At 39.8% G+C, this 17,370-nt stretch overlaps 2 protein-coding genes across 4 annotated transcripts in view; one reads left to right on the forward strand and one right to left on the reverse strand.

Moving 5' to 3' along the window:
• The window catches only part of NEK1 (NIMA related kinase 1), a gene marked incomplete at its 5' end in the record, with an annotated part of 42,695 nt that extends 35,922 nt beyond the window's left edge, over nt 1-6,773 (reverse strand). The window contains 7 exon segments of the mRNA XM_080343369.1: nt 802-856; nt 2,018-2,104; nt 2,225-2,292; nt 2,746-2,829; nt 4,351-4,448; nt 6,484-6,580; nt 6,657-6,773. Coding sequence (XP_080199495.1) covers nt 802-856; nt 2,018-2,104; nt 2,225-2,292; nt 2,746-2,829; nt 4,351-4,448; nt 6,484-6,580; nt 6,657-6,773 — 606 coding nt within the window.
• A 3,162-nt stretch (nt 6,774-9,935) lies between these two features.
• Nucleotides 9,936-17,370, forward strand: part of CLCN3 (chloride voltage-gated channel 3) — a 73,381-nt gene continuing 65,946 nt past the window's right edge. For all 3 annotated transcript variants that reach the window (XM_080343537.1, XM_080343539.1, XM_080343538.1), the window contains exon 1: nt 9,936-10,076. The gene's annotated coding sequence lies outside the window, so the exon portion shown is untranslated. The remainder of the gene's footprint in view (nt 10,077-17,370) is intronic.

The following is a 17,370-nucleotide window of genomic DNA, read 5'->3' on the forward strand; positions in this document are numbered from 1 at the left end:
TTCAATTCCTTTGTACTATAAAAGGAAAACAGTACATATCACCCAGCTCACAGAAAACAACCTATTGCTATCAATTCTCAGGCAACATTGTCGGCATTGCTGCCACAGAAGAGACCAAGCAATAAGAAACTATAAAAGCTTGAAATGAAATGAAATCCTTATTCCTTGGTGGGTTTTTTTTTCTGATATTCATATTTTAATATTTTTTTCTTTAAATAAAAATAGCTATTTTAAAAAACAAACACAAACAAACAAAATCATATAAAAAACCACAAGCAAAACAAGACAGAAAAAAAGGTTTTTCTTCCCCTCCTAACTGGAAAATGCATGATAAAGATGTGTTCTTCAAAACAACACACACAAAAAGGCAACTCTTTCACCTCAGGAGTTTTTTCTAAGAACTATTTTTGTTCTAAACATAAATGCATTAATTCATCTGCACAAAAGCCAACGGTCCAAATTCAGACTTGCAATGAAAAAGTCAAGTTTTTGGAAAGAAAGGAAGACTATTCGCAGTATTGTTTTCTACAGCACCTGATATTTTTTTTCAGCTAGCACATTTCATTAGAAACTGACATTGAAACAAAATATACAGTACAAAGATTTCTGGAGAGGTTGGAATGAACAGAAAACAGATGGAAAATGTTGGTCAGTATAGGAAGAGGAGATGAAAATGTTGAGGGTAATTTTAAATAGTCACTATTAAAGCCTTTCATCAAGTGAGACATATTTGCATAACATCAGGAAAAATCCCTGTTTGAAATCACTACGATTTTAAAGAAACAAAACGTTGGTACTCACCGCATGTTTAAGTGTGCACATTTCATAGAGAACACAACCAAGAGCCCAGATGTCACTAAAGCAAAGAGAACATGCTTAAGAATTGGTTCTAAGTGTAACATGGCCATGTAACTTATATCTGTGAAGTCCGTCTTTGAAAAGGAAAAGGTTGTATTTTGAGTATGTACAAGCTCTCTTGTATCTTCCACCCTTTCAAACACAACACCCCAAGGAAAAGGTTGTATTTTGAGTATGTACAAGCTCTCTTGTATCTTCCACCCTTTCAAACACAACGCCCCAAACAAAAAAAGAATTCAACAAGCAAAAATCAGGCCAACCTGAAAACCAGCTGGGGTTATTTTGGCTCCAGATTTTATTTAGACCTTTTCATCTATACCACCCCAATCAGAGAAATTAAACAAAATATGGACAAAGGCTTTCCTTCTTTATATGCATACATTTACCTGAGGTCTTTGAATCAAACAAACAAAAATCCAAACAAAACCCACCACCCGGTTCAGCAAATAAAATTCTTACAGTCAATTTACTCTGTTTGCCCTTGACTTACCTCACCCTTACTCATGACAGGATTACAGAATTTGGTTAGAATACCATCTGATAATAAATCCCATGTAGGAGAAATTAAAGGACAAGCAACTGTAATAATTTTTATCTTTGAAGAAACCAATTGGAATTAGTACAAAGACACCCCCAACAATGGATGGAGCAGCTTAATGAGGCATAAGACTAAGTTGAGAGTGACCATGTTAATGACATGATGGATGCTGTTACCAGATACAGCCTACTGCCAGGACAGCAAATATATAAGCAAAGTATCTGTATGACTTTGTTATCTGAAGCAAGCTGAGTCACTTATTTATGCATCTGCTCAGAGAACCCAATTACTGTGTTTGTGATTTCATCATCATCATGCTTTCACATTCATAGTGGATAAATTAAGGCAGTAGAACTAGTGTGGAGATAAGCAAAAGCTGAGCCATCATGAAGAACAGAGCCAGATCAAGAACTCAGAGCATTAAGCTACATCATCTCTGCATCACATTGCTTTGTACTGCACAGACCTGCTAACGTCCCACTTGTACAGACTCAATACTTTCTTGGGTAAGAGATGGAACTAATGGCTCTTCACCATCATCTGAATAGAACAGCTTCAGATTTCTAAAGAGCTCACTCTATTTTCCTTACCAAAAATGTTTAATAAAATGTTTATTAGTACCTTTTATTGTTGTAAGGCTTGTTTTGACATATTTCAGGTGATAAATAGTACGGTGTTCCTATGCAAGTGCGAGCCAACTCAGCAGTACTAAGAAAAAAATAAGAATGAATGTTAACTAGTTAACTCACATGAAGCACACACATGATGTTTTCCTAGATCAAAGCGATTTACATTAAGTCAGAGAAAACAGCATCAAAAAGGAATTACCTGTTAAGAACTCTGGCGATCCCAAAATCTCCCAGCTGTATTGTTCCATCTTTGGTTAAAAATATATTCTTGATATAGAAATTTTAAGAAGTCTGTTAATTAAAACATTCATACAATTGCAAACTTCTTGTTCTCAACATGTTTTGGGAAGAATAAAGTTTTCTACTATTCAATCACTATGAAGTCACTAGCAGTAGCATTATTGACTGCTCCAATACACCAGACTTACTCTAGTCCTGCTTAATCAAAATTAAACACTATTACACATTCTAGAATATAACCTTTTCTGTCCCCACTGATAAATATGAATAATAATCAAGTAGCTTCATCAAATAGCCTCATCGGTTTGTACAAATATCATATAAATCTCTTCCAGACAATTCTGAGGAAGAAATGTGTTTCCAGTATTCAAAGTGTTTAGGTAAAAAGACTATTTTCTATAATTTTCCAACTTACACTAGCAAGATATGAATGTAATCACTTTGGAAGTAAATTAAGTTAAAAAATAGTTACCTACATACCTGTGACTTTATATCCCGATGCAAGATTTTTCTATCATGTATGTGTTTTAGCGCTAAACAGATTTGTACAAACCAATCCAGAATCTATGTGTGAAAGAAAATGCAACATTAGTACTGTTATTTATCTGAAAGCTGCCCCAGTTACATAACTGAAGATATTATCAAATTAGCTTTAGAATTCTAAGTCAAGATTTTACCCTCTTCCCACAAACCTGTCATTCATACCACAGAATAATTAAAACCTAATAGTACTGTCACTATAGTGCTAACTTTTAAATGAAAGATGCGTATTACCCAAATTGCATATTAAGCCAGAGACCACTACATATTATAAAGCTAAAAAAAAGTACACAATATGAATTTGATTGACTAAAATGTTTAAGACACAGAATTTACATCTTAAAGATTGTACTTTTGCTGTAATGACTACAAGTCTTCTTGCAGTCAATCAACCAAGAGTCCTATAAAACCATACCGATGTTTACAGGAAAACTTATTTTATCATACAGTAATTTTATCTATTTTACCGTAAATAGAAAAATAGTACAAAGCACATTTCAACTAGAAAAGCAACGAACTACACATACCTAGAAGATTAAAAACAAGTCAACAAAACCCATGTTTTTGTAAATTTATAAAAACCATAATATAAAGTGACTACCTGCAAGAATTTGTCCATGTGAACACTGGTTTCACATTTGCAACTTAGTACATACATGTCAAAATTACAGTATAATCCAAGGTGTAATTTTCACTTTTCTACGTTAAGTTTTTCTTGTAAAAGTGAGCCCAAATTAGAAAAAAAGTTTTACAAATAATATGCCAAATGTTTCATGATTATCCTATTCTAAACACCATCAATAGACCTAATATAATAGCAGGCCTTTCTAGCCAGAGGTAAACTGAGATACTACTGGAAACAGACACAAAAGCATAGAAACAGTTTTATAAACAAGGAAACATATGTTAGTTGTAAACAAAAAACCTGAATCCTACATAATCTATTTTCACATAATTGAATCAGATCTACATAAAATCCTCTCTTTTGTTCCAAACTCTCACACAGTACGAATGACTTTATAAGGAGTATCATGGAAAAAGAAAATCTGCTGGCATACATTTATACAAGATTAATTTTTTTCTAATGGAAAAATGAACTTTTGAATGATATCAACTTCATATTGCCATATTTCATATTATTGTACTTATAAAGTACGTTATTCTTTATTTCTCGTAAATGCAAATCAGTGTTACAAAACAAAATTCCTGTGCCATTATATATTTACAAAAATAATTCCAAAGGTTTAAAAATATTCATGTTGTCTTTCAGTATTTTTCATTTCTCAGACTTGGTTTACTTACTTCGTAAGAGATCGAACTTTTTTTTAAATCATCGTACATGTATAGACAAAACCCCAATTAACATAGCCAAAAATTTCAGCTACATTTTTTTTAAGACACTACTGTAACTGATGGCAATGAGAATCACAGTTTGAGAGCCTCCTTTAGATTAGTCAACTATATCTACCACACTGAACCAAAATACTTTAAAACTCATGAAAAAGTATCATGCAAGAAAACACTGTAGCAGCAGTTTCCTGTTACCTGATCTTCAGAGAACAAGATTCCTTTCTGGGCATTGATTTTTTTAAATAGGTCTCCTCCTTCACAGTAATCCATCACTATGTAAAGACAGCCATTTTCTATAAAATAAAACACAACGTATTTCAAAAATAAAAAGGCAGACCCATTTTTAATGCAGCTTTCCAAATATCTTCACTGCAGTCACAGAAAAAGCAACAAAAATGTTAATCTTTTCACATGCAGCTTCAGATATCACTTCAGTCCTTTTTTTTTTTTTTAAACTTCAAGCAAAATTACTTTTACTATTATGAGTTTCACAACATAAGTTTCCCATTTCTGGTAAGATAAGACTATTTTGATACGGAGAAAAAAAAGTCACACCTGCTGAACCAATGGCACAAAACGAGGTTCAAAACTACTGAAATTAAAGGTGTCACTTTATGAATGAAATATAAAACCACTCTTCAACCTGCTTTCAAACATCTTATAGACCCCCTACTCTAAAAACAGAGTTCTAATTCAGGTAGTTGCCTCTATTTGCCTAATTCTTTCTTGGAGTTTTATCTGGCCAAGGTATTACCCACACTAAGTGAAAGACTGTGACAACCATCAGCTCTCACACCAGACACACTGTTCATTTCAGAGACTGAATAAAACTTCCAGCAGATGATGACAGGTGGAAACAATTATTTTTCTTATTTTTTGAATTAAATTTGGGGAGACTTCCAAAAGTCCTATGCAAGGTTCCATTAGGATGTAAGAACATTTATAATACATTTCATACAAAGTTACAGTTTTGCTCCCCAATGCAATCTTATCCTGTTACTGATGAAAAAAAGACTGGGCAGAAGCAGGTTACTAAAAACTACGAAGAACTACACTAGCCACATATTAGGCATAATTTTGATAAGAGCTCAATGAATGCATTATATCAGTCATATGTCACTCAAAAGAAAAACTCTTATTTTTGAAAGAGATTGTCATAGCACTTAAAAAATCTAAACAGAGTAAAAATTAATTAAATCATCTAAGTTGCTTAAATTTTAGTCCTTCAGAATGCTTCTGGAATTTGCCTTTCAAAACATCAAATTCAAGACTTTTCTTTCGTGCTTACAGCTGTTTGTATCTTGATTAAGTTTTATAATGGTGTAATTTTAAAAGATGATCCTAGGATTCTGAGTTTCTAGTAGACCTGTTGCTGAAATAGTTCTCTTTTAAAAAACAAATCAGTACAACTCAAAATCAATGTGATTTATCAATAAAGATGCAACATGAATTCTGTTGAATTACAGATTACAGGATCTAGCCTGGAAAGAAGGAAAAAAGCAGTCTTAAAGAATAGGCTTCTGTTACAAAGAAAAAAGTGTAGATTTATAAATTAGAAGACTATGGCTGTGCAATGACTCCAGCACAAAATTCTAATTTAATGAATAGATAAAAATAAAAGCCCCAAGAAGACATAAGAAAACCAGCAGAAAAGAAGGAAAATAGAAAAGAGCAGTATTCCTAAAGAGTACCTCAAATAAAATTTACAGTTTAATAGTATTTTAACCTATAAAGTAGGCTCTTTGAATCTTTTATCTGTTCTGCTCACTTCCAAAAACATTCACTGTGAAAAATAATGTGGGATTATATTTCTCTTTCCTTCACAGCTTGATGAAGCAAATGGTCCCATCTATTTTTCCACCTCTGAAAGCAGTTATATGATTATAGTTACCGAAGACTGTATTCTAAGACAACAGGCTTTGACATCCAAATTGCTCTTGGTAGGTTATCAATACCCAAATTTAGACCACTCTCAGATTTAACACGCACAAGCATTCAAGTCATTAGAGTATACGCAAGTATTCAAGGAGACTTACACTATGGAGAAATAAGGGGAACATAACCCTTTCATTTAAGCATCAAACAAAACTGACACACATAAGGACAAGACGTGAATATTTCTATTTAATTGTTGCACATTAACTATGATTTTTAAACATGTAGGGAACTGTGGAAAAATACAACCAGAAAGAACTGAAAAGAGTAACAGAAGCGTGAAAAAAAATGATTAAAGAGAGAAAACACACTGACTTTTAAACTATGTGCAGTAAGTAATGCATGGACAGTCACTATCATTACCTCAGGTTCTACTGTGTTAATTAGTCTTACCTTCAAATGACTCCCTATACAGGACAATATTCGGATGTTTCATGTTAGCCAATACAGCAACTTCTCTCCTTGATTCGTCTCTCTCTTTATTTGACATCTTCAGAAGGAAAATAATTATTTTTGAGAAAAGGAATGCGAAAAGCATGAATCAGTAATTAGAGATAAACACTCACCTTAGATATGTTGATTTCTTTAATAACATACTGTTGGCCATTTTCTTTAGCTTTAACAAGAATTGCTTTCCCGAAGGATCCTTCTCCAATCTTTCGCACTTTAATATATTTATCCATAGTTATCTTCTTAAGGCATCCTTACTCAAGTACTAGGGAAAAAAACAAAACAAAACACACACACAAAAACAACAAACACAAAACAGATCTAGTTTGCTGTACTTAGTCATCTGACTTGCCAAGTCATCTTACTTTTTTTTTTTTTTTAACTCAAAATGTCAACCCCTTTGTCTCCTCAGTTGTATCACCTGCTTTGTAGCTTTTCTGTAAATCACCTACTCTTAGTCTCAATTCTATTTGGGTACAGTTGGCTCACTTGGTGTAAAAACAAAAAGGCTGCATTGAAAAATACAGTTTAATCTTTCTCCTTTACAGACAATATTTTAAAAATTGTGTATTTTATCATTAAATAAAGCAAGTAGTCAGTGCCATAACTTCTGATTCAGCTAGCACACAATCATCATATAGAGCTATAGCACCTGCTTAACAATCCTCCATTCAACTGTACCTGGAAGAACTATGATAGCAGTGAGGCAGAAATTCCTCCATATTGTTTCTTAAGAAGCACTAAATCCAATATTTTGGAAGTTAGTCACTACAATGAAGCAAAAAATGGACTAAACTCAAGAGAGCCACATCAAGTTTAGAATTATTATAAAATATAGAAAGATGTGACCTTAACTCTTACTGAAAACTTAGATAAATTATTCTTCCATGTTGCACAGAAAATAAATTCATTACAAAATGGTGCAAATCAGTAAAGTACTATCTGACCACTTAGACTACCTTTTGAGATTAAACAGATTACTCAACTGAATGTTGATGGTGTTTACGGTCCTATATTAAAAACTACATTGGTAAAAATAAGACACTAGTGAGTTGCATGTGCAAAGTATGGCAATATAGAGATGTGTCAAAACAAAGACCAAAGTGATAAACATCAAAATAAACTCATGGTGGACTAAAACGTATTTCCTACTGTAGATGGAACCTACATACCCTGAGTAAGTTTCCGTAAGCTTGAAAAGGCAAAAGGTTCCTAAGCTTTTCTGCATCCAAACCTCACTTGAGAGCACTAACAGTATTGTGCCCTATTAGATCCATACTTCACACACATCTCAGGTGCAGCTCTTCTTCCTTACCGGGGATTTTTTTTGGTCATGAAATTACCATGCACCACAGATGCTGCTAAATAGTGTCAGGATGATGAAGGACCCATACCACAGAAGCAGGCTAAAATGAGTAAACTGGATTAATATAGCAAGAAAAAACACAAGAGAACTGCAGTAATCTGTTCTGCAAAATAGAAGAAGGGGAAACAAGAAGGACTAAGGATAACTACCAGGAAAGAAAAGAGTAACAATAACAGGCCTGCAACATCTTGGGTGTTTCTTTGCCTTGGAGTACAGAAAGATAGTTTAGAGCAAAGTTGCACTGCTAAAACAAAACAAAACAAAACACTCAGTATTAACATTAACATTCTCTTTTGGGTCATAGTAAAATATAGCAGGTGAAACATAATTCTAACTTCACATGGCTTTACTAAGTTCTCTTCCTACCCCTGCTTTGTTTGTGAACCAAGCCATGCTGTACTACTGCTAAACCAGATGCATTAGGCGCAGCTTAGGGCTCTTACACTGTTCTGTGCAAATATAAGTGATCAAGAAGCAGCCTGTGGGTGAGAAGGTACAGTTCAGTCGAAGAGGGTATATAATTTCGTACGAGTTAGATGGCTTATTTTTACCCGTGGCATGGGAAATACAAGTCTTGAGAAAGGACCGTCAGCGCTGACTGGGCGTTGGCTTTTCAAGCCCTGGGCAAGAAGTCATTTTATCCATCACACACGCGCACAGAAAAGCGGCTTGTGCGCCAGGGCACAAGTTACATCCCGAGACAGACAGACTGACCAACCGCTGGGTGCGGAAGCGAGGCGACAAACCCGAACCGCACAGACGGGCCACAACCAGGCGGACGAAAAGCGGCACCGCGCCGTGCCCGGCGGCCCCAGCCCGGCGGCAGCGGAGGCCCCCAGGCCAGCGGGCCACGCTCCTCTGCCGGGCCCCACCAGGCCACCGCCTCCGCAAAGCTGGGACAAGGCCGGCGGCAGGTAAGGGTCGCGGCCAGAGACCCCCATCCCAGACCGAATGAAACAGGAAACCAGCCACCGGCCTAGCCCCACCAACAGCTCCTGCTACTGCTGCCGCCCGCCCCATCCCCACCCCAGCATACCTCCCCGCAGCGCCCGCCGCTGCCACAGCTGCTCTACCCAGCCTCACGCCGGCCGCGGGCCCGCCCCCTCAGCGCCTATTGGCTGAGCCCCCGGCATCTCAGCTCCTATTCGGTAACGTGTGCCAAGGCGGGGCAGAAGGTTCGCTTGACCGCCCTTCCCGCGTTAGCGGCACTTCACCGTGGTAACGCACGGGCGGCAGTCACGTGACGGGCAGGGAGCACTTTAATACAAATGAACCTGCGGGTATTTAACAACTTTTCCTTGGGGAAAAAAAAAACAACAAACAACCTGCCACAATATTTTCTGGAACCTCCGTTCTGTAGGTGCAAGTTCGCCCTTTGCTGGCCTCCGCACCTCGGCGGGCACTGCAATGCCTTGCGCCTGCCTCAGGCTGGGAGTGCACGGCAGTGACGCGCTCTGCCCGCCGTCTGCACGCCACCTGCAGGCAGCATTTGTGCGCTCTTTGGACCCCACAGTCAGAGCGCACGGCGCCCGTGAAACTCGGCCGCGTCTTGCTTCAGGCAGAAACCAAACGGTGCTGCGATGTACGGAGCCACCTCCTTTACCTGGGAAGCAGCCTCCTCCCCGTTCTGAAGCATGGGGGTTTCCTGCTCCCCCGTTACCGCCCGCTCTGCGCAGCGGCGAGCTGCGACCCGGGCCCGTCACCTGCCCTCACAGAAAGGGCCGCTGCCCGCGTTACGATCCGCCTGCGGCGCGGCTGGGCGGACCCTCGGGCACGGCGGTACCGCGGAGCGGCGGCGGCAGCGCTCCCCGGCAAGGCCCCTCATCGGGCACGCGCCTAACGGCAGCTCTCCTCAGGGGCCGCCGGGAAGCCACGCCCCTCCGCGCTCTCGGGCAACAGGGAGGACCCGTATCGGCGACGGACCGCGGGAGCCGGAAGCAGCGGCGGTGACGCGGCCTCGGGCGGCCCAGCAGGTGCCGAGCGGCGGCGGTACCGCGCGTGCGCGGCAGGAAGCCCCGCCCCAGGCCGAGGGGGCGGGGTTGGCTGCCGGAGCGACCGTTGGGCCGGGGGCCGAGCCGGTGTCCGCGGCGTCTCCGCGACCCCGCCCCGCCGGCGCAGGAGGATGAGCCAGCGCCTCCCCGGGGAGCAGCAGGCGGCGCCACCCCGACAGGTATGGGCGGAACTGGGTCCGGCTTGCCTCCTCTCCTCTCGGCGGAGGGCCGCGGCACGGGATGGTCGCTCCGGCACTGCGACATGACAGGAGGGGCCGCGGGTGGGCCGCTCGGTCCTGCCCGCTGCGTGGGAGCGAGCGAGGCTCAGGTGGCGGTTCCGGCCCAACGGCGGCGAGACGGGAGGAGAGGAGAGGAGAGGGCAAGGCAGCCCCCGCCGCACGGCCCGCCCGCCCAGCGGCTGCTGCGCTCGCGTTAGCGGGACCGCTTCGCTCGCGGCCAGGAGGCGGGAAGGGGCAGAAATGGCGGTTTCTCATGGACCCCTCAACTTATCTGACCTCCCCCCCCGAAACGGGAAAGGCCGGGGTCAGGGGAAGTGTTCCGTGTGTTTACTCAGCGTGTAACCTCATCACCTGATTTCGCTGTTCCATGGCAGCTGTTCTGAGGGGCTCTGCTGCTTGGAAGATCCAGAGTCTCCTCATCATGTAAACAGAGTTGGAAGTATTATTCTGCTTGAGTTGCTCACTTGATGTTGACTCACGGGTTTGGTTGGTAAAGCTGTTGTTGCACAAGAGAGGGAAATAATTGGTTACTCTGGGAGCCTCTTAATTAAATGAGGACGGTGCAGTCCAGTGAGGTTAAAACTGAAGATGACTACATTCTTTCGTATTATCTTCCCTCCTTATCCAAAATTCTTCCCTTCCCAATCAAAAAACGTGGAGCTGATTGTAAAACAAGTACATGTGGATTTACATCTAAAATGAGCAGGAGCAAGTGTGATAGTGGGAAATCATGTGCCAATAGTGAAATATGTTGTGTTGAATGAATAGCAAATTTGCTGTGTCACACTTTAAAATACTCATCTAGGTAAAACAAGGCCTTAAAAGCAAATTTAAAATGTTTCTGGTGCTAAATTGTGTTAGAGTAGCTACTTAAAAATATTTTTTGAAAGATGTCCCAAAATAGCAATCGTTTGTGTTTTAGGACTTGAACATTCTTTTTGAGGCTGTTGGACCTCTGAAATTTAAGGTGCAGAGTTTGTGAAAAAAATTAAGTTCACGATTATTTACGTGTCAGATATATTGGTACCTCTTGCTTTTTGACACCTCTCTTCTTGGTGGACCTGTGAAGGGTTTTATGGCCTGTATCCCTTGGCAACATGGATGCGTCTTTGCAAAAATAGCTATTTGAATGAAGGATCTGTGTGCATGTGTCTTTTTTTTGGCAAGCAGATGAAAACTTAGTGCTCAGTACTTGTCAAAACGGGAAGGAATTCCGCTGTGGGAAAACTGCAGCTAGCGTGAAGCTCACAGTTTGAAACAAAATGACTTTGCATCTGTCTTCAAAACTTGTGGAAATGGAAGGTTCCATAAAAAATGGTCTTGTTTCTTGTTTGCTTCTGTTTGTTATTGGTATATCAGTCCTGAAGAATCTTTGCCTGACAGTAGTAGATGTCATGCACAATGTGTATTGCCATATTTCTAGAAGTATATTTTTCTTGTTCTATGATTTCCAAGGCTGTCTTTGCCCAAATCTTTATGGCATCCTATCTTTAAGTGGTTTATGATACCACTGTTCTCCTTGTGCATACTTGCAAGTAAAAGTAATCCTGGGGTGTATGTCTTCTCTCTCTCGTGCTTCATATTGACTTGTAATAAAAACAAGGCTATCCAAATCCTCAACTGGAAAGACACTTGAAGCTGTTGGTCTTTGCTCTTCTACCTGGACTTGTGCAAAGCATTTGTTACTGTCACACATGACATCCTTGTCTCTAAATTGGCGATACATATATTTGTCAGATGGACCACTCAGCGGGTAAGGACTTTGCTGGATAGTTGCACAGCTCAGTGTCCAAGTGGAGACAAGTGGTGTTCCTCAGAGGTTGGTATTGGGACTGGCTTTGTTTAATATATTTGTCAGTGACATAGACAGTGGGATCAAATGCACCCTCAGCACGTTTGCTGAAGATGCCAGGCTTTGTGGTGCGGTTCACAAACTGGAGGGAAGAGATGCCATCCAGAGGGATCTTGACAGGCTAGAGAGGCGGGCTTGTGCAAACCTCATGAAGTTCAACAAGACGGAGTGCAAGGTCCTGCACATGGGTTGGGACAACCCCAACCACAAATATAGGCTGGATGGAGAATGGATTGAGATCAGCTCTGGGGAGAAGGACTTTGGGTTGTTGGTTGATGGGAAGTTCAACATGAGCTGGGAATGTGTGCTTTTAGCCCAGCCAACTGTATCCTGGGCTCCATCGAAGCATGGCCAGCAAGTTGTGGGAGGTGATTCTGCCTGTCTGCTCTACTCTTATGAGACCCTGCCTGGAGTACCGCATCCAGCTCTAGACCCCCCAGCATTAGAAGGACATGGACATCTTGGAGTGAGTCCAGAGGAGAGCCATGAAAATGATCAGAGGGATGGAGCACCTCTCTGATGAGGCAGGGCTGAGAGAGTTGGGGTTGTTCAGCCTGGAGAAGAGAAGGGTCTGGGAAGACCTTATTGTGGCTTTTAAATACCTAAGGGGGGCCTACAAGAAAGCTGGAGAGGGACTTTTGACAAGGGCATGTAGTGATAGGACAAGGGGTAATGGCTTTAAACTGAAAGGGGGTAGATTTATATTATAATAGATATAAGGAAGAAATTCTTCACTGTGAGGGTGGTGAGGCACTGGAACAGTCTGTCTGGAGAAGCTGTGGATGCCCCAGCCCTGGAAGTGTTCAAGGCCAGATTGGATGGAGCTTTGAGCAATCTGGCCTAGTGGAAACTGACTCTGTCCACAACAAGGGAGTTGGAACTAGATGATCTTGAAGGTTCCTTCCCACCCAAACTGTTCTGTGATTCTATGACTGCATTACGCTGAGCCACTTTATTTTGTGAGTTTGCCTGCGTTTTTCTCTTGTGACTATGTATTTCCTCTTGTGGTCGCTTCCACAGCTGATGTTTTGTCACAAACAGATATTTCAGTAACCTGCAAGTGAGAACCCACTGTGTGCTGGTTATTCTAGGAACAGCTTGGTCTAACTGTTTAATATATGTTCTCCGGTTCACTGAATATACACTTCAGGTTTTTTTTCCCCCAATCTGCTTTGGGGATTGTGTGTATTTTACACTGGTATTTGAACAGCAGAGTTGTATTATTTGAATGTAAACACTAAAGCTGGGACAACTGTTCCAAGTTTGCACCATTGCTGAAAGGCATTCTAGGAACATTTAGAATTTTTTTCCCTCCCCTTAATGAAGTGACTTCATATGCATGTGGAATAGGTGTTACTGTGCAGACCAAGTTTTCAGGGTGAAGCCTTGTAATAATTTGGTAGTAGGGATATTTTTAACTTCATCATAAGGAAAAATGGAGTAGAAGCTCTACTTTTGAAGAGAGTTGTGCCACAAATTATAATGCCAGTTTGTGTTGATTGAAGGGTTAATTTCCTAATTCTCAGCCTCTAGGTTGCATGTTCCTAAACTTCTTGCTTTGGCACCTCCTTGGCGCAACAGTAACAGATTAATCTCTGAAGGCAGTCAGCAGTGGCCGTTACCATGAGCATGAAACTGCTTGTATGCCCTCCCTGCTCATTTTCCCCAAACTAAGGTTTCAACTTAATACCTGCATGCTCGGAGAGCAATTTCCCAATTCTCTGCTCCCTCGGTCAGTCTTTCCCTTGTGTCATAACCTGAAAGTGCAGGTTCTGTGTTGGCTGATATCCGAAAGCTGTGCAGGTGTCAGGCCATCTCTTTCTCTGTGCTCATGAATGAGGTATGCAGTTTTAGGCTCCGCTACACAGTATGTTGTGCTTGTTTATGTGGCAGGCTTTGGAAACCAAAGGTGCTCAGAATATTAGAAAGTTGGCAATTATAAATTTTTATAGCTATTCAACTTGAAACTTTTTTTTTTTTTTTTTAATTTTGGAAGCCTTTATAAAATCACCTGAGAGAATTAGGCAAAACAATATTCATTGAAATTGATTCTGATAAGAGGGTTGTAAACCAACTGTAAAAATAATATTTGTTGGGATGTGTGCTCTGCTTTAAAAAGATTAAGTGGAAAAATCTACGTAAAACGTTGAGATGTTGGTTAAACTTAATGAGCTGATAATACCTGTCACTAGCAGAGAGCAGAGAATTGACAAAGTGATTCCTGGCCTTCATGCATAGTAGAAAGGATTCCAGACAAACCTATTAAAATAGTTGTAAATCTTTTTACATCTGTAGTGTCCTTATTTGTTTGTATTATGTAGTTGAATATGTACTCCTGGAAATCAATTGAAAGAAAGGAATTTATAATTTCACAGTGGGCACCAGTGGTTATTTTTAATGACTTGCAGGAAGTCTAGTTTGTTATTTCCCCTTAAGCTTTCTAGACATTCAGCTTTTTTGTTTGTTAAGCATTTTACTTAGGCTTTCTCATTAGAGGAGTAGACTCTGTGCTTACTTTGGGAGGGTAAGGAGGAACAGTAGATGAAAAAGTGAATTAAATTCCCCTCTAAAGCACAGACGCTTTGATAAAGATAACCTTTGCCGTTGCTTTTTTTTCTTGGTTTTTGGTATATTTTAATAAATTTATCTAAAAAGTTCATGAAAGAGGAAGTACTTACATGTCCATTTTGCATTTTTATACTGCAATACAGTATAATGGTGAAACATTTCCTGATTGAAATAGTTAACATGAAATTTTACTTAAGTAATATGTTTAAATTACAGATAGAGCTACTGAGGTGACTTAATATTTTGGTGTCCTTCCAGTTAAAGTTCAAGTACTCATTTTCATGGAAGATAAGTTTGTGTTTGAATTCCTTGCACTCTTATCCCCAGATTAGTGTTCCCTGCCAGATTTGCTGGGTTTTGATGTTTTATCTGGAGTTCTTGATCTACTGCAGCTTTCCCCCCAGGTTTCTGTTATTAATGTCTTTTGTGTATGTGTTGGAAAAAAACCCATGCAGTTCTCCATATGCTTCTGAACATGCTCATTTTATGATTCTGAAAACTGAATCTACAGATTTCCAAAGGAGGTATCTCTAGGAAGGAAAACTGAAGATTTTTTTAAACTATTATTTTTCTTTTTGCTTCTTGTTTTGCAGAAAACTTTTATTCTTATGTGGAACACTACAAGAATGAGTAAATGCAATTATTATCAGTCTTACAGATTACCAGTTTTCTTCTGGTTTGTGCTGTGACATGAATATTCTTTTAACTTGTGCAATGAAGCTTATAAGACTGCAGAAACCTAACTCACAAAATTCTGAATGCTTATTCCTCTAAGAAGTTTTTAAAAACCTTTTGGTTCTTTGTATAGGTAGAGGATGGGTTATTCTTAGTAAATTTGATCTATGAACCCAGTGAACTGATCTCATCTCTGTGGTTATGTAACGTTTAAGATAACTGACCTCCTTGTGTTAGTTCTGTTAACTAGAAGCCTTTTAGTGAAGTATTACTGAATTGTTTTTTTCTATAATTTTCAAAACTAAAAATCTCCCATAAAGCCACTTTCTTTTTTCCCTCATAAAATATCCACCTCAGTTAATGCTTTCAACTTGATACCACTATTTAACAATAATAATTTCCCTCCAGACTCTCCTGCCAGGAACTTGTCTACCATTTGTAGACCCCGACAAAGTATACATAATTTTACAAGTTGCATTTGCCAAACAGCCAGCTAAGTTTCACAGCTGGAGAGAAAAATATTCAAGTGAGGGGAACTTGCTATGCATTCAGAACAGCTAACACACTTGTTTTAGTGACTGCTTCACTTCTGGTGGTGTTTGTGCATCCAGGGCTTCACTGCCTTTTGGTTTGGTTTTGGGGTTTTGTTGTGTTAGTGTTTGTTGTTGTAGTTGTGTTTTTGTTTGGGGATTTTTTTTGTTAAGGTATATATTTTTATTCAAAATCAGAGACAAGCCATTAGCAATCTTATGCACTAACATCAGAGGTTCACGGGTCTTTCCTAAACAAATTTCTTTCATCCTTTGAGGAAGACCAGAATGGCAATCAGTAATAGTTGGATATGCTGTATTTACAAAAATGAGGCAGCTTCTCCCTAGTACATGCAAGAAGCTCAGCTATGAGCCAGATCCAGGTGTTTCTTGTAGATTGCTTCAGTCCTTCCTCACCTTGCTGCCTTAACCCTGCTGCTTAAGATTATCCAGAGCAAGAAAAAAGGCAAGCCTATTGTCAGGGCTCCCAGCCTTAAAGTCTGAATAGCTGCATCTGTCAGTTTATCTGTGCATTACACATACCAAGAAGAACCCCCAGCCTTTTGTACTTCTTGGCGACCAAAGACTTGTAATTTCTGACCTGAGTACAGTGAATGGGTTCCTTAGTAGCTGGTATTCACTTCTTTGAAGTTTGAAAATCGGTGGTAGGGAGAGTAAGTAAACAGGACCCACCAGGGGTCACCACAAGATTTCATAAGCAGTCGTTGTCTGCCTGTGCTAGTTTTTGGAGAGATCCATAGGATATTTTTGTTTCTTGATTCAGGGGCTTTAGTGTGTTTATAAATAAATTGGAGTTCAGTGCAAGGATCTTAAAAATCTGTGGTAGCTGCTGTTATTGAGAAGATGCTTAGAGTTAAAATGGGGATAGTGGTACTTCTTCAAATTCCAGTTTGACTATCCTGAATTATAATTTTGTCTATCAAGAATGAATACTTTTCATGTGCTTCTCTTTTTGCTGGAGTCTGCCTTGGCTTGCAGAACCTCTTTTCTGTGATGCTCTCTTATTTCCTTTAATATAAAGTTTCTTTTTCATTCCTTGAGTACTTTTATTAATCATTCAGATATAAATGTATTGAACTGGAACAAAATTATCTGAAAGATATCCAGCTCAAGTGTGACCCTGAACTTATGAATCTGTGCACATAGCTGAGGACTGTTCAGTGCATTTATCTGAAAAGAGAAAGTAGTATGAATGACAAGACTTCTGGTAATTCCTATGGTGTATTAAAGCTCTGTTCCATTGTTTGTGTAACCCTCAGATGACTGCAACACAAGTCTATATTAAAAAGGAACAAAATACTTTAAAAACTGCAAAGAGAAGGTTACATGCTATTCCCGTGTCTTTTCATCAAACAGAAAATGAGAATCGTGGCCAAAGACAGTCATAGTTCCTGCCCTTCAAAAGAAGAGTATGGGTTTTACCTTTCAGTTGTCTTAATGAATTTCCATGTCATTCTCATGTGAGTATGATCAGAGAAGAAACACCAAAGATTATTTTGCTAAAGAGATTCTCCATCTTCTCTGAACAAAATATTTACCCCTATAGGTACCAATCCATTAATTTAGAAACTAATACGAATATATTGCA

This window comes from Nesoenas mayeri (genome assembly GCF_963082525.1).
Source record: "Nesoenas mayeri genome assembly, chromosome: 4".
Taxonomy (NCBI): domain Eukaryota; kingdom Metazoa; phylum Chordata; class Aves; order Columbiformes; family Columbidae; genus Nesoenas; species Nesoenas mayeri.